The sequence below is a fragment of the Pseudonaja textilis genome, chromosome 1 (assembly GCF_049901715.1).
Source record: "Pseudonaja textilis isolate UNSWEBS1 chromosome 1, rPseTex1.2, whole genome shotgun sequence".
Classification (NCBI taxonomy): domain Eukaryota; kingdom Metazoa; phylum Chordata; class Lepidosauria; order Squamata; family Elapidae; genus Pseudonaja; species Pseudonaja textilis.
Genome location: NC_141990.1, coordinates 158,506,423 through 158,531,340, shown reverse-complemented (window position 1 = coordinate 158,531,340; position 24,918 = coordinate 158,506,423). Strand labels below are relative to the sequence as shown.

The following is a 24,918-nucleotide window of genomic DNA, read 5'->3' as shown; positions in this document are numbered from 1 at the left end:
AAACTTGTTCTGAATCTTGTAGTGATTTCAATAGAGCTCAGATTAACAATCACGATTATTTCACACCTGTTCCTATTGAAATTTCTTCAAGGCTTTTTTTAGTGTATGATGATATTATATCAGCCAGGAAACTACAACGCATAATGCATTGTAGCAGTTTGGCTGTGTTTATTAGCTGTTTGGTACATGCTTGTGTGCTTCCTAAGTTGTGCCATAGGAAGGAGAGCTACTCAGTGCAAGAAAGACAAAAAGGCTTTTCTGCAGTGTCATCTGAGGCCTTCTGCCTCCACCAAAGCAACCTTACAAATGGGTGTCATAACTGGGAAGGTCCGGTGCCAGCAGGATTCTAATCGTTCACACGTTCACAGGTACTTGCACAGAACATGCTTTTGAACTACTAAGTGGCAGAAGCTGAGGCAAGTGATGGGAGCTCACTCCGCCAACACAATGCTAGGATTCGAACTTAGACCATCTCCAGTGTCATTAAGCCATTGAGCCACCATGCTTCTTTTTTCCTTCCTAATGCGATTAATTTTTGTTGGGCTCTATTGTTACTGTCAGGAAATTCTTCTTTTCCAGATTGTATCTTCCTGTGGCAAGCTTCCACCCATTGTTTCTTGTCTATCAGGTGCTATGGAAAATAAATCCCTTTTTCCTGTGACAGCTCTTTAAGTATCAGAAGACAGCTATCATTCTCTCATGAGCTTTCTTTTCAATAGGCTAAACATACCTAGTTCCTTTAGTGGTTTATTGTATGATATAGCCTCCAGATCTCTTATAATCTTTGTTGTTCTTTTCTGCACTCTTTCTAGGGCCTCAGCATCGTTTTTGAATCAGTACACAGTATTCCAAGTGTAGTTTTACCAGTGCAACATAAAGCTGGATTATCACTTCCTGCGATGTTGATACTATCCCTCTGTTGAGGTAGCCTAGAACTGCATTGGCTTTTTTGGCAGCTACTTTGACACTGCTGGCTCACACTTAAGTGGTGATTCACTCAAGACCCCTCATCCCTCTCAGTTACTATTGTTGAGCTAGCTACTGCCTATTCTCTATCTGTGCATTTGATTTTTCCTGCCTAAATGCAAGATCTTATTTTTCTTATCATTGAACTGCAACTTGTTGGATAAGGGCCAGTGCTCAAATCTGTCAAGAAACTTCTGAATCTTAAGTCTATCTTCCAAGAGGTTAGCAAGTCAAACTTCTGGTATTAATCTGATATTAATCAGTCCTCTGTGGCTTTATTTAATTTTAGTTTCAGGACTATGTCTGGTGTGTTCTTCCGGGAGGAAATGTTCTAGTTCCCACCCTATTTGAGGTGAGGTGAGAAGCCAGGAGCCTGCAGGCAAGCCTGCTCTATTGCTGGAAGCATCCTCTTGAGCTTTAGTAAAGTAGGTAAAGCAGTTATTTTGAAGTGTGTTTAAACTTTCTGACAGCTGATTTCATAGTTATCTGATAATGGTTGTTTTAATTAGCACATTTTTTATTCAGGGCTTAATTTTATTATATGTTTTATGTCAGCTAAACTACCCAGAGCAGGGGTCCCTAACCCCTGTTCCACTGACCAGCACTGGGCCGTGGCATGCCAGAAGCTGCACCATGCAAACAAGTGAAGCCCCAGTAACGGGATGCAGGCAGCACGTGAAATCATGCCGCCTCAGATCCACGGAAAAACCTCTCTCCACGGAACTAATCCCTGGTGCCCAAAAGGTTGGGGGCCACTGGCCTAGAGGAGGCACATCCAGCCCACAGGCTGGTTGTGGCCATGCATAGCTACTGTAGTAATGTGGCCCCACATTATACATACATACATACATACATATTCTCTCTCTCTCTCCTGTGTGTGTGTGTGTGTAAATAGTCCCTAACTTACAACAGTTAATTAATGACACCACTGAAGAGTGACTTATGACCATTTTTCACACTTATGACCATTGCAGCATCCCCATGGCCATATGATCAGATTTCAGATACTTGGCAATTGGTTCATATTTATGATGGTTGCAATGTCCTGTTGTGATTGATCATCTTTTGCAACCTTCTGACAAGCAAAGTCAATGGGGAAGGCAGATTCATTTAACAATCATGTTACTAACCTAATAACTGCAGTGATTCACTTAACAACTGTGGCAAGAAAGGTTGTAAAATGGAGCAAAATTCAATTAACAATTGTTTAATTTAGCAACGTAAATTTTGGACTCAACTGTTGTTGTAAGTTGAGGACTGTCTGTATAGTAAAGTTGTTATTTATATACCTTGCCTACGTTATATATTTTACATGCAGCCCAAGGCAACTCCGTTAAATTAATTAAATTTAAATCTTACTATAATTTATAAAGGGTAAAGGGTAGGGCAAAATGAAAACAATATTAATATAGGGAATTTTTTTTTAAAGTATCTGCTATTGTCATTCTAAAATCAACTCTGAGGCTTAAGTAATTTATAATGCATCAAAAATGATATGTTTTATAAACATCATCACATAATATTTTGTTTCCATCAATGGACTCATAATATTAAGAAGACACTGAGCAAAGATCTGGATCAAATATGAAACGTTCTTTTTGATGAACATTCAAAACAAATGCTCACTTCAACTACTAATTTAAAAAAATTAAAAGATCGTATCAGGTCATTGAAGGCATCTTTTAACTCAAATACTGCATTGTCAAAGAAATGAAACCCTTCAACAGACTAAACAGTGATGAATTTTCACTGTTTTCAAAATAAGATCTTCCATATTTATAATATTCGATAGCAGCTTTTTATTGGTTATAAAACCTAAGCCCAAATACAAAATTAAGAACACATTTAGATGCCTCTGTTGAAGGAACAATTTACTCTGTTAACTGAGAGTTAAAAAAAACACAATGCAATTTTAACACTTCTGAAAACTTAAAAGTGCAGCAATATATTTTAGCTTGAATATAAAGACCCCATTTCATGGCATAAATGGAAGAAACTCACATATGGGGCTAGAGATCATATTGCCCATTCCCACTACTGACATCTCCTATCAAAAGCAGCTTTGGAGGGTCTCCGGCCCCTCCAGCACCACTTTCTGGGGACTGTAGATGGAATGAGAGGGGAAAGAACAAGTGAAAATAAAAACAGCAATTGTCTCAACACAGTTTCAAGTAACTTCTGCTCTTGTGCAGCAGGATAATTAAATCCAAGCCTTTATCCCTTTTTGAAAAATACAAAATGGTTGAATCTCTATCAAGAGCTGATAAGGTGATAATGAGCTGAGAAAAAGGCAAGTTACTGTTCTAAATTGATTTTCCTATGTTTATAAGTTGATGCACTGAGTGCAAGAAATAAAATCATTATTCACAGTAGTGAAAAATCATCAGTCTTATTTTGAGTGAAGTATCTAAGACAAGATTATAGGCATAGAGGATACCGTTTACAAAGAGATTTGTTCACATTATTAACTGCATATCTGCTTTGAAATTCCCAAAATTGACAAAATCTAATTTTGATTTTCTTTTTACTTAGTTTTCAGCAAAAACAGCACAATTTCAGGATTTTAGACTATAATGTTAATAGGATACAGTTACCAAATTAATTTAATGTCTGGGTAAAGAAAAAAGGCACAATGAATTTCAACTCAATTTTATGTGCACAGGAGTTGAAAAGTCTGAGCCACCTTAAAGAGAAATTGATTTTAAAATTTATAAAATCTATAAATAGAGGCCAAAACACTGTATTAAAACAGATTATCTAGCAAGTAAAAATCTTGCACTTTAAAACACATACTTGTATCCTTTGCGATACAAGATCACTCTTTAAAGTGGCTCTACCTTGGCAGATATAGTAAAAGAATGAACACCTGCAATGTCTTGCTTAATTGTGGAAAAACAGCTGATCAACAAACTTTCTTCATGGCATCTGTCTGTTATCTTCATCACAGTAAATACAACCCACATCCAATAACTACGTTACTTTTACGTTTTGTATCCCTTCACATCAAGGCATTGGGAGCAAAGTACATCCAGTGAACAACAGCAACAATATCAGTTTGTCTGATAGTTACACAGTTTAAATTTCATGTTTACCCACAGCAATCCTAAATCCTCTTTAGAGCCAGGATGGATAATTTCCCCATTACTTCCAATTTACCAGCTCAAGTAAATGTCTTCATTGTGAGCTGTACATGTATGCTTATGCTGAATAATTGCAGCTTCCACAAAGCCTCACACAACTAGTATGTATTTTAACTATATGAATAAGTTTATAGACTATTTTTTCTATAACTCTTCCAAATACTCCAAAAAGAAGCTATTATGGTGCTTCTAAAATAGTTGCTAGTTTGTTGCCAACCACGTCATCGTAAGCACTGGTAAGTAAAAAAATAGTTTAAGACTAAATTACAGTAAACATGAAAGCTCCACAGTTTAAACCAATATAAATCAACATTATTCAGTTATCAATTTAAACCCAAAATATATTGACTACTGAAAGATGAAAGCAAGATTCTTGTCAACCAATGCTGATTTGGAATAGCTTTGTTACTTTAATGCTGGACTCTTGCTTTCAGCTTAAAAACAAAAGTTCAAGTCCATAATAGGTGGTAGCTCAGGTAAAATACCATGCACAGCATTTCATTATTTCAAAAAAAGCACGAACACACAGGCTGAAGAGTGGTCAAGTACAGCTTGCTGTTCTTAGAAATTAGGAATAATGGTCACCTTTTTATTAGTCCAAATACAATGTTCATTCTTCAAGCCCAAGCTTCTAAGGCAGTAATGAACACAATTACTGATATATGTAGTCTGTTTTTAAACCAATTAATTACCAAGTTTTTAAGAAGTTTTTTTAAATGTCAGTATCACCAATGAAAATAATTTGACTTGCTTTTCCTTTATTTATCTTCCACATTAAATATATGAAAATATGTTTGTAGAGGACAACAGTTGAGGCTCAAAAAAAATTAAAATAGAGTGGGCCTCTCAGAAGTCTTCCAAAATCATACTAAAGAGTCTTGATCCATAGCACGCTATTTCCATAGAAAGCTATTCTTGTGTGGGGAGTCAATGTGCCACCACGAAAAGGTATTCTTAAAACTGTAGACTGCAGTTATCAGCTTGTGGCCTCATGGGAAAAGGAAAAAAAATCAGGGGAAAGGTAGCAGAAACTGTTAAAAAAATTGAACAGTGTACGAGACCATGCATATGCATTTACAGTCCATGTGACAGGTACTTTTGGCAACTGCAAAATGACTGATATACAACTTGCTTTTAGAAGCATCAGACAAAGGGGCATGTGCTTGGAGCCTGTTTTTCCAATGGTAGATATCTGGTTGTGTATTTTACTGATGCAGGGTAGTCAAGCTGCATTGTCGTGAGCTTAAAAATTAAATTCTTTTGTTTGAAGATTGGCCGTTGGATCAAAATTGTAAGTACCTCCTTGTGTTGCTTCAGGAATGAGGCTGGGGTCCTCATCAATCTGCAAAGAAAGTACAGCCTAGAGTAATTGTAATAATCTTCACTATACAAGTAGGAAAACATGCTGATCTAACATCTGGTCCAACTTCACTCAGATCTGGGCATTACAGTCAGTCTTCAAACATATTAAGTGTTGAAATGTTCCCATAGCATTTGAAAAGCTACAATGACAATTTTCCCTTAGGTTAAATAAGTAATTCTGCGAGATGTATGGAAGAAGAGGATAAAGTGAGAAATAAAAAAGACAAAACAAGCTTCATATGTTTCATTTTTTGAAAAAACACCCTATTTTCTATTGAAAATATTCTTGCCCTATAAACTAACAAGAAGGCTTGTTATAAAGACAAGAACTACCCTTTAGTAACAGGCATACACCAACCAGTAAGAAAGAGGTTTTCCAGCAACTCTCTGCACATGTCCAAGTTGATGTATCTGTTCCACAGTGTCATTCAGGCATTTTAAAGGCTCTTGAAAAACATGAGGAAGACAGGGATCTGACCTGCAAGTAGCAGTCATCTCACAATGACTGGGATTTGCAGTTCTCAGCCATATACTTTGCTTTTGTAGGTGGCCAGATTACTTCTGCACTGACTGACTGAGTGCCCCAGCTCAGCCCTAGATGCAGTATATGGAAAGTTAATGTATCTTCAATGGGAATAAAAGGACTTGATTTTGGCACAGAATATTATGCAAAACTTTTTATAATCATACTATTTTATAATATTCTGAAGTGTCAGAGATACTTACATCATCACCAGAAAAATACTGATCTATTATCTCAAATGCTAGTTTATAAATGTCTTCATTCTCATGTTGTTGCAGTGCCTCTATTTTTTCTAAACCTAGCAAAGGAAATGAAAATACAATTAGCTTTACAAATTACTATTTTCAATTCATGTGGTTTTGGCACATGCCCTAAGACAGTTCGAATATTTTGAATGCAAATATAGGTATCCATTGTATCTTGCTAGTTTGGTCAAATAATGAAATGCTTTGGTCACACTGCAGCACCACCCCTTTTGTGTATGCATATAAGCAACCTTGTAATACCTGTAACAAATGAGTATGGCTCCTGGCATGACATTGCTTTTCTTATTTTGACCCCTGCGCGCGCACGCACACACACACACACAAATGCATGTATTTACACAGTAGTAAAAATCAACCTGGGCTGACCCTGAACTAAGAGTGTTTAAGATTGCCCCTCAAATGAATAAAATCCATTTTAAAAAGCAGTAGAAATGTGGAGTAATGCACTACTGGGCAAAGCTTTTATGGAAGAGGAGAAAAGTCATAGCCAAGGCAACGGTCCGATAAGAGCAATCCGAGTTCGAAGCAGGAATGGAATTTGAGAAAATATCTCAGACTGGCCTAGTTTTCTTTAGGGCTCACTGGATCAGTGTGTGCAAATAGTATGTGTGTACTTCAATGACCCACGCGTGTTCTTTGAGTCCAACTCTGTAACATTTTTACCTTTATTATTAGGCAACCCATGACCTGTTAGGTAATTGTTAGAGATATTTCCTTACCTAAACAGAGAAACAGAATGATCACAGGTGGGCAAGAAAGCGGGAGTGTCTTCTGACTTCCTGCTGACTTCCCCATTGAGTTTCCTTGTGGGAAGTTGGCTGGGAACTTCCTTTCCCCTCCTATCCACTTCATTCTTTATTATTTATTACATTTATATGCTACCCATCTCACTATCCAACATGACTTTAAATGGTTCACAATGCCATAAAATCATAAATATAAAAGCTAACAATTAATTAAAGACTAAAAGCCAAGAGTGATTGGGGGGGCGGGGGGCGGGGAGGTTTTCCACCAACCCACTACCTCCAACATATTGTACCCCATTAGGGCCCCAGGGTGCATGGGATTGTACAGGAAGTACTGCATGGGGGAGCGGTGCTGATCAAGAACAGTGTGTGAGGTTGTGCAAGAGGCGCTCCGTAGGCTGGGGAGCAGCAAGGTCAGGGAGTGCTTCCTCTCTTCCTTTCCTGCAGGCAGGTGAAGTGGCTGTTGCAGAGTGGGGACGGTAGTAAGAGACTGAGAGAAATTTTAAAAACCTGTAAAAATGTGTAAAACCTATAAAATTTTACAGAAACTCTAAAATTTGAAAATTATCATGGTTTGCTGAAAATGAAGGTTATGTGACCACAGCAGCAGTGTAGCAGCAGCCAATCGCACTGTGGCAACCATAACTTTTTCAAATTTCATTCCCTTGGCAGTCCCGAGTCCTGGATTTTTGATGCATTCTGTAAGTTAGCTCATCTGACATACCTTGGTTCAAAACTGTTGCCCTGTGATGCACCTTTTTGCCCAGTTAAAGTCATGACACTGGCAGTTTTAATAGTATACAGATACAATCATGACTAGGCTATACTCTGCACAATACACAGCAACTTTGAAAATATCACTTTTAAATATAAATTCTTGGGGACAAAATGGGATCCTCTGAAATATTGTAGGCTTTGAACAGGAGTCTCTGAGGGCTACCTAGCATAAGCTTACTAAGATAAGCCAAAATTTCCATATCATGTTTCCACATACAGTACTTTCTCATAAATTGTCAATCCAAGAGTCTTTCAGAAAAGGTGAGATACTAGTCCAGTCATCACCAAGATTGATGCTGTATTCTAAACTGAGAAGTGAAACAGAACCAATAGATGAGGATCTGGATTTTACAGTAACAATTATATCTAGAATCTTAAGTACCTGCAGAACATACAGAACAATAGAGAAATGTCAGACATGCTGACATTTGAGCAATCCCTGAAGGATTTTTATTCTATTTTACAGGATCCAATAATCAGAAAAAGTGATCTAACCATGACATGCAAATAAAAAAAAAGATTAAATTAAAAATGTACATCTCTACTCTCCACTCACAATATTTTCATCAGAATAACAATATCAGTTAAATATCACAATAAGTCAATTATGACTGATGTGAGACTGCCGCTGGATAGGGGGTCAAAGTTCATCTTACCAAATGAAACCTTACCTGCACTTTCTTCTATAATTTCTGCTATTGTGCTTGCCTCATCACCAGCCATTATTAGAATATTTTTTAGGCCATCCAGAACCACCTGCACTACTTGGGAATCTTTCACTGACAGTAAGTTACAGAATGGTGGGATTACATTCTGCTGTACAAGATATTCAACCTGAGCAATGCAAAAGATATTTACAATTATTTGTGGTATTAGATATAAATCATTCTAAAAAAAATCTGTATGAATTTTGTAAGATAGACAAACCTGATCTTTTCTACCACTTATCGTTAAATTACTAATTGCCCAAGCAGCTTCTTTCTGAGTGCCAAAGTCACCCTAAACAATATAAAAATGATTTGCATTAGCAACTTAACATCTTATGTTAGCTTAACAAAACATAAAAATAGGGAAATCTGGTATCTGACTGACCTTAGCCAATTGGTGAATTATCATAGGGATAAGTCCAGCATCAATTACAGCTTGAACCTGTTGCTGATTTCCTGCAGTAATATTGGATAGGAACCAAACAGCTTCCTACAATGAAAACAAAAGTTGCTTAAAATATTTGAAACTAACTTAGATGGACCAAAATATGTCATAGGCTGATCTTTGGAACTTGGATCACTTCCATCCAGGTATAGGGTCTTTCCTAGCTTTAACTTTATTTTACTGTGAACTAGAAAAAAAATGAAATACAAAATATTTCAGCAATATTCTGTGCTTTACATCTTTTTGCTTCACTGTATATTACTTAATTATAAAAACCTAGATAATGCCTCCTAGGACTTTAAAGAGACAACTGAAATTTCTCAATTACCCTGTGGGATTGCTCATACCAATACAGGTGAACCCACTGTATCTCTTTTACAAAGCTAAGTCCAAGAGACTACAATGAAGAAAGGCATCAAAAGCCACTGATAGCTAGGAGTAGTTTTGTTTCTTTTTCTTATGAGGATCAAGAGGATTTCATAAAGAAAATTGAAATAGGTCTAAAAATAATCCTGGGGATTCTGCTCAGTTAACACCTGTCCTACCATCTTATCAACAGGATATTCATAATTGGCTGAGACTCTATCTACACTCCAAAGATGCATTTTAAAGAGTTAATGTATGATGGTTTCTTCAAGGTTGTTAGGACTTTCCTCTTAAAAATAGGTATTAATCATTTGGATCCAGTAAATAAATCCACTCTTATTAGATGTTAATAATGAAGATCAAACTTATAATTTGTGAATATATAAATAGTACTTGTCTTGCTCAAGCTAAAAATAAAATGCAATCCTTACACAGTTAATTTTTTACATAATACATACCACTATTTCTCTAATCAAAGTTAGAAATTGACTAGAAGCACAATATTGGACTACTCTAGGTGTGAAATCTTTGCACTTCTTTTAGCATTAGGGAAATAAATCATACCATTAAAATTTTTTAAAAATGAAACAAGATTAACAAAAAATATTGAGCACTAACCTTATTTATCTTCTCTTTAGGATGTGTCAAAAGATTTGGGAAATGGGAGAGGACATCACAATTGAGAACAACTTGTGTCTGTTCATCAGTACCCGTTACTATATTGCCAACTGCTCTTAGTGCTGCAGTCTTTAATTAAAGAAATGATACAATTAACATTCTCCGTACTTTAAAGGGTCTTATTTCATTCTTAGAGCTACTTCAAATGTGCTACATGCATACAGGTTGAACATATATTGGACTACAGAGATACTCAAAAATACATGCCCTTCCTCAAGCTCCCAAAGAACATTGACTGGCTCTATGCTCATATAAGAACTGCCCCCTCCCTTTTTAAAATGTTAGTTTCGGATTTGTTAGTAATAATAATCCATGCCAAATTCAAATCATATGTACAATGTCAAATCAATACAAGAACAGATTGCTCAAGAAATATGCTATTAAAATGCCTAATCTTAGGCTTTATGCCAATGAAAAATGTGGTATTTAATTTAAAAACATTCTATGTCCACACACAGGCATCTTACTGAATTGTGACAACTATTTTCATGGAAGCTACAATTATTGACTGAGCGCAGGCAGAAGTAATGGTGAAAGACACCTAGCAATATAATTTAAAAAGTAACAAATCCTACAATGGACTAGATAAGGCTCAAATTATTTTAGTGTACCACCACTAAGAAATACACGTTTGTATATTTTTTGGTCCAATAAATTACAATTCTTAGAAGTTTCAGAAATACAGATTTAGGATAAAGAAGCTATTCTGGTACAAATTCAGAGAAGAAACTAACAAAGGAACTTGAGTTATGACAATTGAGTGCATCATTTATGTTGCTAAGTGAAACATTTGTTAAATGAGTTTTGCCCTATTTTGCAACTTTTCTTGCTACACTTATTAAGTGAATCACTTTAATTGTTAAGTTAGGAAAATGGTTGTTAAGTGAATCTGGCTTCCCCATTGACTTTACTTGTCAGAAGATCTCAAAAGGGGATCATAACAGTGCAACCATCATAAATATGAACCAATTGTTAAATGTCCCAGTGTAAATCACATAACCATATGGATGCTGGAATGGTCATAAGTGTGAAAAATGGTCATGTCACATTTTTGTGTCATAACTTTGAACAGTCACTAAATGAACTGCTGTAAGTCGAAGAATACCTGTAATTTTATCAGTGTAAATTCAGTCCATTGTACTCATTTTGCAACCTTAATGGCAGTCATTTTTGAATGTCTACTGTAAATTCTTTCAAAGCCTAAAGAGATTGGATATCTGCCATCTGTTTGTTTCAGTTGATAAATTTGCTAAACAAGCTTGCTCTGTGTAGGAATGGATAAAAAAATTATAGCTCCCACAGCTTATTACAGTCATGTATATTTCTTTTCCCAATTACAGAAACCTTATTAAAATCTTAGCTAATTAATAACATTAATATGTGTTTCATATGTATTTTTAAAAATCTGCAATAAACCAAGAAATACTCATGTATGCAATCTTTCAGTTAATTTGTGTAGTTCTACAAACATCATGGTATTCAAGTGATTCTGTTTTGCCTTAGTATAAATATTACACTAAAATGCCTGCACTTCTTTTGTTCAGAAATTGCAACTTTTGTGCTTCTTAGGGACCTGTTAAGCTCTCTATTCTGCTATTTCAGTATTCTTGATCAGACTATGAGAGACTCTAAAACTTAACCATTTATACAGTAAGAGTCTGAACTTTTTGAAGCTGATAGGAGCTACAGAAAGCACTTGAGGTATACAGCTGATGAAACTACTGCTACTTTTTTGAATCCTAGAATAAAGTACACAAACAGAAGAACAGGAAAATACTTAATATTATTGTTGTTATATCAATACACCCACTCCTCATTTAGTGACTGAATTCTATTCCAATGATCAGGTCCTTAAGCAAAATAGTCTCTAACTGGACGAGTGAGTGTGTGTGTGTGTGTGTATGTGTGTGTGTGTGTGTGTGAGAGAGAGAGAGACAGAGAGAAGGAGGGATATATATATATATATTTGTTTTCTGAGGTTCTCGTGGGTATTTGTATGTGGATCTTTGGTTATTCGGGTTTTCTCCCGTGTAAGATTGGAAGTATCTAGGCAATGTTTTGATGAAGTCTCATTCATCATCTTCAGGCTTGTGTCTTTGGCTCTGTGGTTCTCAGAGCCGAAGCACAGAGCCGAAGACACAAGCCTGAAGACGATGAATGAGACTTCATTGAAACGTTGCCTAGATACTTCCAATCTTACGCAGGAGAAAACCCGAATAACCAAAGATCCACATACAAATACCTGCGAGAACCTCAGAAAATATATATATATCATCTGCCATCATCAGGCTTCTGTATTATGTTCGTCTGTGATGTTCGTCTGTGACGACGACAGACGAACACAATACAGAAGCCTGATGATGGCAGATGAGATTCTGCTGAAATGTTGCTACAACTTTAAAAGCACAACTATAATGACGTGGGAAAATACCCGAACAAAGCTGAATACCACACACACACACACACACACATAACAATAATTGCTGCTGTTTCATTCAGATAAAGTTTTCTCACATAACTACACCAGCTATGCTGGCTCCAGCATGCATTGTTTTCAGCACACAAAATTTGTTGTAAATGTATGGATTAGTCCCAAATGATTTTTTTTAAATTATTGTTTATTACCATCCTATTTGTGAATAATTGCTAGTTGAGGTAGTTACTAAATAAGGAATGACTATAGTAATTTGCTAACAAGCTTTTGTGGACATAACTTTGTATCTTCTTTCATTTGGAACAACCATACAATTACTCAGTTTTGTACCAACACAATCCATAAATTATGTAATACGTAATCAGAAAACACTTATGCCTTAAGGAAATTATTTGTCTAAAAGATGGAGTATAACTTTAATAAGCATACATTAAACTGTTAAGTTAAAAAAGTATATGTAAATCAGCATTAAATACTTTCTCAGCACCTGGCTTACCTTGATTTGGGCTCAGAAACTGAACAGGGTTAAACCTGATTAGCACTGGGATGAGAAACCACCAGGTCATCCCAGAGCAATACTGATTACCAGGAAGTAAAACTATCCTGGAAGAAGATTATTGCCATGAAACACTGCATGAATGTGTCTAAGGGACAGCAGAAATTGAGCTTGAGTCAAGAGCGTATTTAGGGCATGTCAAATTTTTCAAATATTAGGGGTGGTCAAAGGTGCTGACATGCCTTTGGGATTATTAAGATATTTTGGTTACTTTAATATAATTTAGATGAACTTGATAAGTAACTACACAAATATAATTTTTTAACATTCTGTTTGTTTCAATTGAAATGAAGCATGTTTATTGAGGAAGTCAATAAACATGCTTTATTTCAAGTGAAACAAACAAAATGTTTTTAAAAAAGGAAGATGAGTGGTACAGTCGCCTAGTGGTAGAGCTCTCGCCTCACAATCAGGAGGCTGTGAGTTCGATCCTAGGTAGAGTCAGATATTTCTCTCTCTGGGCACGTTGAGTATGTATCTGTTGAATATAACTACGCATTGGTGACAGGAAGGGCATCCGGCCTGTAAACATTCAGCTCCGTTCAGTTGCCCAGATTGCACCCTGCAAGCGATTAATGGGTTGTTAAAAGGAGATGATGATGATGATGATGTTTATTGAGGAAGTATATTCAAAACACTCTTCAATGTTTATTTAATATATTTGCCTTTAAATAAGTGGATTTAACTTACAAATAAACAGAGATGTTATCCAATAAAGATGTCTAATTTTTTTGTCACTGACATAATAATATATTTTTGTAATGACATATCGCATTGTACAATACTCCAAGCTTACCTGAACTTTTACTTCCTGATGGCTCAGCAAGGGGACTAAAAATGGTACTACACCTGAATCTATCACCATCTGTATTTGTTCATTCCCACCATCTGTGAGATAGGACAAAGCCCAAACAGTGTCCACAAGAATCTGTGCAAGAAGGACAGGTTATATATTAATGTAAGATGAAAATTAACTTCTGAATCAGATTTTCTATGCTCAAGAGCTTCACATTTAGTACAGATTTTATTTGTATTCTCTAAATTGCTTTCTATGATTTTCTTTGCTGTTTTTTCTATTCATCAAGGAGTATTAAAAAATTCTATCCGAAATACCCCCAAAACATTTGAAGTGATGGCGATTTTACTAACATTTAAATGAAATCAAGCAAAGAGAAAATATTTAGCCTATCTACTACAAATTTATTTTTCCTAATTTTGACCCTTACTTTTGCATGAAACCAAACTGTGCCAACAACTCAGTAATCCAAACACATGACTACAAGCTGAATTTCTGACTTATAAGTATTGTATGAACAAAAGCAATACAAAAAGCATCACCCGCAGCAGGAATCAGTATGGTATGTTATTTTATGTACAAGTCATTTGACTGCATCATAGCTTCTATCATTTAAGGACCACTTATAGATCATTACCAACAGAAAATTAACACATAGACTCACGTGCATCCCTGCACATTGCCACTGATTTCTAGGTAAGTGTCTGCAGGTTGCAATATTTATGAAAAAGTAAACATGTTTGGCAAGTAATTTTTTACAGCAGCAATTAGGCAAAATGTAAGGAATACAGCTATTCGCTTAGTAAATAGTAATCTCCAGGAGAAAGAATATTCCTTTAAGAGTTACTTACATTTATATCTGTATGGTATATTAGAACACACAAGGCTGGTAAAATCTGTTGAGAAAAAAGGATTACCAAGGGCAATTAATATTTGGAAAGCAAAAATACTATACACAGTCCTTGACCTACACCCACTCGTTTAGTGACCATTTGAAGTTACAATGGTACTGAAAAAAGAGACTTATGACCGTTTTTCACACTTACAATATTTGTAGCATCCTCTTGGTCATGTGACCAAGGTTCAGATGCTTGGCAACTGGCATGTATTTATGATAGTTGCAGTGTCCTGGGGTCATGGGATCGTCTTTTGTGACCTTCTGATAAGCAAAGTCAATGGGGAAGCCAGATTCACTTAACACCTGTGTTACAAACTTCACTTAACACCTGTGGCAATAAAAGTCATAAAATGGGGCAAAACTCACCCTAACAAGTGTCTCGTTAAGCAATAGAAATTTTGGGTTCAATTGTGGCCATAAGTTGGGGACTATCTATATAATCTCCAAAGGCCAAGTTAGTGAGGTTATCTTACTTACTGTGGTTAAGGACATTTCTCAAGTAATATAGAAAGTACACAGCAGTGGATTCAATTTTTAGAGGCACAGTTTTCACACTTCTATTTTAGGTCCAGACAGGTCTGGATTCAAAGCTTGAAAATTTCCTCAAGTAATTGCAGTATTTCAGAAATTTCCCTGAATATGCCTTAGCAGTCAGTATTTCCTTCATTAACAAAATTAGCCTTGGAAGTCAGTTACATAAAATAGAAAACAAACCTAATGAATAACTAGTCATTGAAACAAGGCTCAGATGAATAGGCCTTAAGACAATGTATCATATATTATGGGAAAAGTGACTTGCAGTGCAGCTGAGCTGCAAAAGTACACAGTGGTAGTTCTTTATTTACCTCCTGAACTGTCTCCATAGGTGGTGGGGGATCCTTATTCCTGCAGAGATTTACAATGACCCATGTGACGTTCCGGAGAAAAGTGATGGGAATGGAGGGGTTGATGAAGGATAGAAGCGGTTTGACAACTCCCAGTGATATGACATAATCTCTACACTGAGGACCATCACCTATAGAAGTGAAAATTTAAAGAAAATTATATTCATAATGGCAAATTCTTGGAATGTATGCAGTGACATGTATGGGCACTGATGTTCTGTGACACAGATTCTATGTTTCTCCATTAGAAACCGCTCAGCAAAAATCTTATTGCACAATTTTGCATTTATTTATGACAAGTGAAGCTCAATTCTCCAAAACATGCTTTCTTCTGCTGCAGCAGTAGAAAACAAAAAATAAAACTTGGAGAAACATAGTATCATTAGGTAATGCCAATGTATAAGATTAGAGTTTAAAGCCTTCAATGCCTATGAATTTATTTTTTAAAATACTATTACTTACCAATAATATTCCCAAGGGCCCAAACAGCTTGTTCACAAACATTTTGATGCGGTGAATGGAGCAATCTTAAGAAGAGAGGTACTGCATCTGTAACAGAGGAATGCTTCAGTGAAATGTGATCTTCAAGACACATATTGCATTTTGGTACTTAACAGAAACAAAAATAACACAAAAGTAATACTGGTAGTTGAAATTCATCTAATGTTAACTGGGAACTAGATTCCATGCTATTTCAGGAGGAAAATGAGTGAATTTTTATAGTAAGATATAAGCTATTTTAACCATCCAGAAATAACTATTTGCTCTGTAACACAAGAAATTATGCTTTGCAAAAAAGAATTTATTTATTTATAGAGGATAGTTCCCAAACTCTTCTCCCTGAAATGGACCGAAGGATAATATAAACATTTGCTATCTTCTTGGAACAATAATTTCTAACTGACTACACACTTTTTCATTTTCTGTCACTACATGGGAATTGTGCATTTAAAATATTTTGGTTTCACCTAACCCAGGAGCTAATTTCAAGGTTGTGTGAACATTTATTCATATCTGTATTAACATTTTCTTGGTTGGGGTAATAGATAAAATCATTCATAATCAACATTTCTGCAAGGCAATGTCAACCTGAGCACTGAGATATGCCTTAATTCACAGGAATGGCCTCAAATAATAACTATCATTGTGACTATTGCCATGGTGGGAGTAGGATTCATTTTCCCAATCAAATCTAAACATTATGGGAGTAAATATAAAGAAACACAACAATTAAGATATAAAGATATAGGCATGTTTCATAAATGATGGAGCTCTTTAACATAATCAGATCTGAAATTGTTTAAAACAGGCAGCAGCATCCCATTTTCCAAAGAAATAATAATGATTTCATGGACCCAATAAATGGTACCTCCCAGGAGGCCTTAACTAACCAAGAGAATATGGATCAAAAACACAGATGGTTCAGTCCACAGCTCCAAGGTTTCTTTCCACCAGAACCAATAAACTACTCCCAGATAACTTAAATATATACAAGTTATACAGTATATGGCATGCAAAGTTTACATACAGTATGTGCTACATATGCAGATGAAGAGGAAATTATATATGTTTATTATATTGCTAAAAGGTACTTTATCTGAATATTAAATATTTAAAACACTTACTAGACTGTACAACAGCTTGAGTCTGTAAAGAAGTGCCTGATGCTATGTTAGTCAAGGCCCAAGCAGCTTCAAACTGTAAGGAAGGACTGTTTATAAAAAGACAAAAATACAACATAGTAGCAATGACATCTACAAAATGCAACAAAGAGATGCTTGGTTATTATGAAAGCATTAATTCATTTCTCTATAATTAAATTTTACTATTAAAAATTTACTATTAAAAACCAGGCAAAGCAGTCAGGTAGATTGAGTTGCTCACAGAATCACAGATTCACTTAGAGATCTATGATTCTGCCATCGGCTACCTGCACTGCATAATAGAAGCTTCAGTCCTAAGGAAGGTTCGGCTCTGCTTAAAAGCTGAGCCAAAGATCTAAAGATTAGCTAGAAAGCAAGAAATCCAACGGTTTCCTGCTTTCTAGCTAATCTAAATCTCCTGGAACAGCAGAACAGCTGATGGTCAGGAAAAAAAGGAAAAACAACAACTTAGCAGGCAAGTTTGCCAGGTAAGGAGTGAGTGGGTGGAGGGTTCCTGCGGGCTATGTGGGTGGTGCAGCCTTGTGATCCCATGCAGCCTGGATTAATTGCTTTGGGGGTGCTCTGCAGACCACCAAAATTTTCTCATGGACCACCAGTTGGCGACCACTGCTCTGGATACCACAGTATGTGGACAGGGCAGTATGGTGGGACCTAGGAGGAGGGCATTTTTGTTTATTAAATAAGTTAGAACATGATCATCTAGGCCCATAGTTGACATACTGGTTGTGAATGTTCAACCTGCCTTTCCCCTTTCCAAGAAAGGTAAATTGAATTCTCCAAGACTGAAAGATGTAAGAATACCAAAACCAACCCTGCAAGAATGTCAAACAGTCTATCACAAACACGCAGTCTTGACAAAGGATTATACTGAGGAAAAAAACAGTATTCCAAGAATATAAATCAAAGAGAAAAAGAAGCCAAAGGCACTTTTACCTACTAGAATTAGGACAGCCCTATTACATGAAACAAAAACTGACAAGAATAAAAAGAAAATACTGAGAAAAGAATACAGATATTTATAACTACATGTAGACTGTGCTGAAAGAGCACAATTTGTACAGAATTTGTAGAATGACTGTGTAATATAACAAATAAAAACAACCATCATAATCTTTAAATGTATTGTTAAGATGTGTTTAAACAAGTGAAATAATATTATTACTAATACAGACAATTGTTAAAATAAAAAATAAATTAGGAAGAGTAATGTTTTAGGATTCTTAACTATAATCCTTCAAGAAAAAAACCCTTCAATTTATATTATAAACATTCAGAAAAAAGCACTACTTACTTGTCATCCCTTTCTAGACATTTAACCAATATTGGTAAAATTCCAGATTTTATTAAATCATCAATAGGAGGATTTCTATCACTTGATAATAATTTTCTGTGAAATTAAAACAAAGCTAATCAATAAAAATAAAATATGAGGAAAAGTTCAATAATGCTTTAAATCTTTCAAATAAAATAAATGCCTACCTTGCAGCCTGAACAGCACTCAGCTGGATAATAGGGTTATCACTAGTAGCATTCTATAGCAACAAACAGATTTCAAAAAATTAGATCAAGTATTAAACAAATCCAGCTGAAATTAATAATAATTGTTATCAACATACCTGTAATATAGTTTCTAGTGTAACATTTTGCTTAAAAAAGAGAAAGAAATTGTTTAGTTCCAACTTTCATTAGAATTCAGTATTCTTAGAAAAATAACTAGCCCATGAATTTTAATGTTAATGTTTAATTTTAATGTTACTGGTATCTCAAGACCCCAGAATGAATGTTTCCATTTTCCTTATTAATCATATCAAAAATGAATGAAACATAAAAAGAAATAACGTCAATACAATGTAAGTATTAATGGCAATATAATCTAGACTCAGATATACAAAATGTGGCCTTGCTGATCATTCTGGACGACAACTACTATACTTTTTATGTGTCCAATTGTGAGAATTCAGAGGGTTGTCCAAAATATCTAGCAGGTATTTTGTCACTCTATTTCAATCTAAATTAATAAAATAAGAAATATAAGCTTGGTATATAACTTATGAAGGAAAAAAAGAGAAAGGAAATATTACCAATGTGGTCTTTAGTTAGTCTTCCACATATTTTTCCCTTTTCCTTTATAGGTTTCAAAAAGTGTTCTTTATTCTAAGAAGATTACAACATCCTTCTCTCAGTGAGAGAAACTGGATTGAAGAGAATATTATTCATGATTGGCCAGCATGATAAACAATGTTATAATATTGTGAAATAGAGTCAAAAGGGGATAAAATCTGGGAGTGGAACATAGATAGTCCTTGATTTACTATCACAATTGAGACTTTTGCTCGCTAAAAGATGTGGTTTTTAAGCAAATTTGACATAACCAGAACCATTTTTTGACCATTTTTACCATGGTCATTTAAGCAAACCATGGTCATTAAGTGAATCACAGTCATTAAGCAAATTTGATTTCCCCATTGTTTTTGCCTGTCAGAAGCCAGTTGGGGAAAGTCACAAATTACAATCGTGACGGCAAGGAACTGCAACTATAAATACGAACTAGTTGGCAAGCACTCAAATCATAATCATGTGACTGTAGGGGTATAATGTATTAAACTTTATGAAGCACTGGACACCATGGAAAAGAGGCAGTGATTCATTTAATAGAATTAACTTGTTAATATAATTGTATGATTGATTGATTGATTATATAATTGAAATAAGCAAAAGGAAATCCACCAAGACCAGTTTGAAAGAGTAAAGGAAGGCCAATTAGAAATAGTGTTTCCATTAATTAAATAACTTACTGCTTTGAAGTCAGCATCAACATCTGAATCTTCTAAACTTTCTTCTTGGGGCACATTTCTTTTTTTTTAACAGATGTTCATCTCTTTTGTTCTGTAATGAATGAATATTTTAATCCTTTTTAATGTTTATTTATTCTTCAAAGTAAATTTTAAATAAGCTTTGCATGTGTTAATATTAGTCAGAAAAGTTTTGTAGTTGATAAATCCTTTAAATACAAAGGATTACATCTATGACTGAAAAGTTACCTATGTAAGTAATGTGAAATATATAAATAAGTATTGTGAATGCACTGATTGATTATGGGCCATCAAGGGTGATTTCAATTCTTAGCAACAACACAAAGAGATTTCCTCCATGACAATTTGTTCCTAATGTTGTCCTTGAGGTCTTTCAATGGTGTACCTATTCCCACTGTAGCTTAGACCAGGAGTCCCCAACCTCTGGGCCATGGTCCCTCAGTGGGCTGTGAGGTGTTTACAACTGGGCTGTGGAAACAGTAGGCGAGCATGCATACACATTTGTTAGTTTTCTTGACTGTCCACAATATTCTCAAGAGTCTTCTCCAAGACAAAAGTTCGAAAGTATCAATAGTCTTCCTATCCTGCATTTTCAATGTCCATCTTTCACTTTAATTGAGTATAACATAGAATACCATTACTTGTACTTTTCTGATTTTTATAGGTAGGGTATAGAATGTACTTATATCTAATTTCCAAAGCCTTCATGGCTGCTTTACCAAGGGCTAGCTTGCAGCATATATCTTGACAAATATTCTGGAGAAGAACTTATACTAGCAGATGCTTAAGATGTTACCTTCTGTGTACTTTCATACAAGCAGGTAGGAAAAATCTAGACAGTCTGGGATATTTTTTGAATTTAATACAATTCAGTACTCAATTAGTAGTTCTGAGTGGAGAGAGAAGAACTCAAAAGATTGCATTACATGACTGTAAGAGCTATAACTGAACAGAAAATGATGATCAAGTCCTACATTAATGTTATCAAAACTAATTCAGCAATATATTGGATGAAATGATGATAAAGCACATGTTTCAGTCCACATCTGGAGAAGCCATCACAAGTGTGTAAAAATGAAAAAGACAAGATTTTTCACTTTTGGTCACTGTAAAAGTTAATGACAGAAGGTAAAGATTCTCACTGTTTTATGTAAAAGTTGTTACTACTCAAAGTGATAAGAAATAAGGTTGTTGTTTACTCCTCTCTTTTGACCTTTGCTGACAAGCTAAAACAGGGGTTGCCAAATTTTGGACCTCAGGGACCATCAAACTCATAATGTTAAATCCACTAATATGAATTTTGACTGATGGTGGCTTGCTGACATTGGGAGGGGGGAGGGGGAGAGAGAGAGAGGGAGAGGGAGAGAGAGAGAATGTATTTATATTGTGGGGCCACATTACTACAGTAACTATGCATGGCCACAACCAGCCACAACCAGATCTAACTTCTCTCTCTCTCTCTCTCTCTCTCTCTCTCTCTCTCACACACACACACACACACACACAGAGGCAAGGTGTGGGATTCAAATTTCTTAACATGTGGGCATGGCCTAATTTGTAAGTGTGGCTTGGTAGTTATGTGACTGGTTGGGCATGACTTGTACATTAATATCTTAAATACAGGCAGATTGAATTGCTCACAGAATCACAGATTCATTCAGAGATCTATCTTTCTGCCATCAGCTACCTGAGCCTGCACTGAATAATAGAAGCTTCAGTCCTAAGGAAGGTTAGGCTCTGCTTAAAAGCAGAGCCGAAGATCTAAAGATTAGCTAGAAAGCAAGAATAGAGTAGAGCAGAGCAGAGCAGAGTAGAGTAGAATAGAACAGAACTTTATTACGGTCTTAGACCAGCAATAGACATCACTATTAACAATGTATATAAAAAATGCTGACACATTAAAATACATTAATAGTGGATAAAAACATATGTTAAGAAAATACATGTTCTCAAACAGTTAGGGGCACTCCCTGGTTTATATGAGTGGACAGCCAAAAAGTATGTGCGTAAATATAATTTTCCAAAGTTTGTTCTATCTCCAAAAATTGTCACAAACTGACAGCTATAATTCTGTAACCAATTTTTTTCTGGTGGACATTGCAGCAACATAGAATTTTGCCACTGCACGTGTAATAGCTGGGTTTGAATCCTGGAGGAGAAAATCAAATAAAAATTTTCTGTCCTCCCTGGCAATCTCTCTAGTTAGAGGAGAATATACAATGACCTATAAATTCTGTATAACTCACAGTACAATAAAACATGTGAGATATCTTCAACTTCTCCTTTACCACATATACATACCCGTTCTGCTATTGGTGTTTTCTTATACCTGCCCTGAAGGAGTGCTGATGGGAGAATATTAAATCTGGCTCTGAAGAATTCTATTCTTTGTTTGGGGAAGATCAGATCATTTAGATATCTTGCTGATTCCCATACTCTCTGTTTAATTCTGTCCCTGCTATGGCGAGCCAACCCATTTAATTCTTCTTGGAACTCCATGTCCTTCATTCTATTGATTACTACTTGCTTTGCTTGGTCAAAGCCTAGGGACATTAAGAATCCTGATGAGAGCCCATAAGAGCCCAGTTTGTGGTCTACTGCCTGTTTCCAGAGGGATGGGTAGTTATCAGTCAGTACTAGAGGGGTCAGTCCCTCTGGGAAGAAATGCATTTTTAACCAATGAATGATCATCATCTTCCAGGCCCTTACCTGAATTTGAGGCATGCCTGTCTCAATTCTTACATTTGGAGTTCCTTTGGGTGCAGCTAAGATGACTCACAGAAATTTGGTTTATATAGGTTCTAGCAAGTCTTTTTTTGCAAGGATTCTTGTTTGTGCCCCATACAGAATTTTGTGCCCATGTTTTGGCCTCAAAAAGCTTTAAGCCTGCAGGTACTAATTGCCTTCCACTGGTGTAAAAAATTTTTTTCATTGCATTTGAGGACCTATAGGCTGTTTGCAATGTGTGATCCAGGTGTGCCTTCCATGCCCCTCGTGAGTAGAAAACCACCCCAAGATATCTGAATGTCCTAACCTGTTCTGAACTATACCCTTCTATTTTCCAGGAGTATTGTCTAGGTCTTTTAGCAAAAACTAAACTGTTGATTTATCAAAGTTAAGCACCAGCTTATTCTGTTTACAAAATTCAAGTGTTGCCGTAATTGCTCTCTTCAGTCCTATTGGAGTTTGTGAAATTATAGCAGCATCGTCGGCATATAGGAGAATCGGGATTTTACATTGTGCTATGTTAGGAGGATGTAAATCAGGGTTCTGTAAGAGGTTGATCAGAGGGTTAATGCAGAAGTTAAAAGGGGAGTGGGATAGGATGCAACCCTGCCGTACCCCTTTTTGTATTGGGCCCGTTAAAGTCCCTTGAGGATTGCACCTCACTTTCAAGGTGGAATTAGCATACAATTTTTATATGAGGAAAAGGAGGCGTTTATTGATGGTAGTGCGAGGGTGTTCCTGGATATTGAATCAAGGAAGGTCACGAAAAGAGAGGATTTTTTTTTTGTTCGTGTATTTTTGAACCAGATGGTGAAGTACCAAGATATGATCCACTGTAGATCTTCCTTCTCTAAAACCAGCTTGCTCATCTTTGATTATCCCCCCGGAAATTAGCCAATCCTGAAGTTTATAGTTTAGGTGTTTGGCCTACAATTTACTAATAACACTCAGAAGGCTAATAGGTCTATAATTACCTGGGTCATTTCTATTACCTTTTTTATAAATTGGTATAATAATTGCTAATCCCCAATCTCTTGGCATACGGCCCGTTTTATCTATAAATGTAAACAGAGATGAGTAGAGCCCACCAAATCGCATTCTTTTTCATTATTTCTGGCAGGACATTATCAGCACCTGGTGCCTTATTAGCCTTGAGGGTTCCGATCAACCAGGATATCTCTCCTGGTGTAACAGGGGGCCAGTAAGGGTTTGGTCCAAACTAATTTGGCTCTCCTTAGTTACATAGTCAGGGTCTGTATATAGCTCTCTAAAATATTCTTCCCAGGCATGAATTGGTACCTGAGTAGTCGTCTTTTGTGGAACCATTAAGGATACAAAGGTCCAAACGTAAAGTCATCTGTCTTACATATAAACCTGCCCAATTTGCTTTAGGGTCTTTAAATTGTCTGGAAGGCAGGGGTTCTTCTGGTACATTCTCATCATAATGGATCTTAAATTGATTAAATAATGCTCGATCATTTGGACCCATCCTAGCATTTAAGTCCCCTCCAATAATTATTGCTGCTGTGGGGTATTTGTCTGAACAACCAAGAATAAAATCTTCTATGCCATCCCAAATCTTGTTGATCAAATCCTTCTTATTGAGTGGAGGAATGTAGATATTAAAAAGCAAGATCTCCACCTGTTTATATAAAAGTAAGGTAGTCACAACCCATGGCTGAAAAGGTGGCAGTGATACACATTTAAATTGCAGGTCTGTATTAACTAGTGTCACAATACCCCCTTTAGCTCTCCCACCCAACTTACTTGGGGCAGCCGGGATAGAGTGGGTCCAGGTTTCCTGTAAGAAGAGGATGTCAAATTGTGATATGTAGTCAAAAAAGAGTTGGTTTTTTGATGGGACAGTCCAGCCTGCTATATTCCAGGTTATAATGGAGAGGGGATTATCTTTTGCCGCTCATCAGGAAATTTGATTTATACAAAGGGAAGTTGAAGGGCTGTTGCAATGGACTGAGGTGTCATCACGCACGAAATAGGCTTTCTCTAAAAGGAAGGGAGACCCATCTGAATCCTATGTAGACTCCTGGGAAAATTGTCCGAATAAGGGGTTTTAGCACCAGCTAGCAGAGCTTGCCGTTCCTATGCTTCTTCTCTAGGTATAGAGCAAGGGGTTATTAGATCATGCTTCATTCGACATTAAGATGATGGT

At 36.0% G+C, this 24,918-nt stretch overlaps 1 protein-coding gene across 1 annotated transcript in view; it reads right to left on the bottom strand.

The window, feature by feature from the left end:
* Positions 1–2,741: 2,741 nt before the first annotated feature.
* The window catches only part of KPNA3 (karyopherin subunit alpha 3), a 39,039-nt gene continuing 16,862 nt past the window's right edge, over positions 2,742–24,918 (bottom strand). Inside the window, 16 exon segments of the mRNA XM_087919419.1 lie at positions 2,742–5,448; positions 6,195–6,289; positions 8,452–8,614; positions 8,708–8,779; positions 8,873–8,977; positions 9,917–10,045; positions 13,763–13,894; positions 14,614–14,658; positions 15,506–15,675; positions 16,007–16,093; positions 17,170–17,255; positions 18,500–18,595; positions 18,688–18,740; positions 18,825–18,854; positions 20,004–20,069; positions 20,071–20,094. Coding sequence (XP_087775545.1) covers positions 5,350–5,448; positions 6,195–6,289; positions 8,452–8,614; positions 8,708–8,779; positions 8,873–8,977; positions 9,917–10,045; positions 13,763–13,894; positions 14,614–14,658; positions 15,506–15,675; positions 16,007–16,093; positions 17,170–17,255; positions 18,500–18,595; positions 18,688–18,740; positions 18,825–18,854; positions 20,004–20,069; positions 20,071–20,094 — 1,452 coding nt within the window. The 3' untranslated portion in view covers positions 2,742–5,349.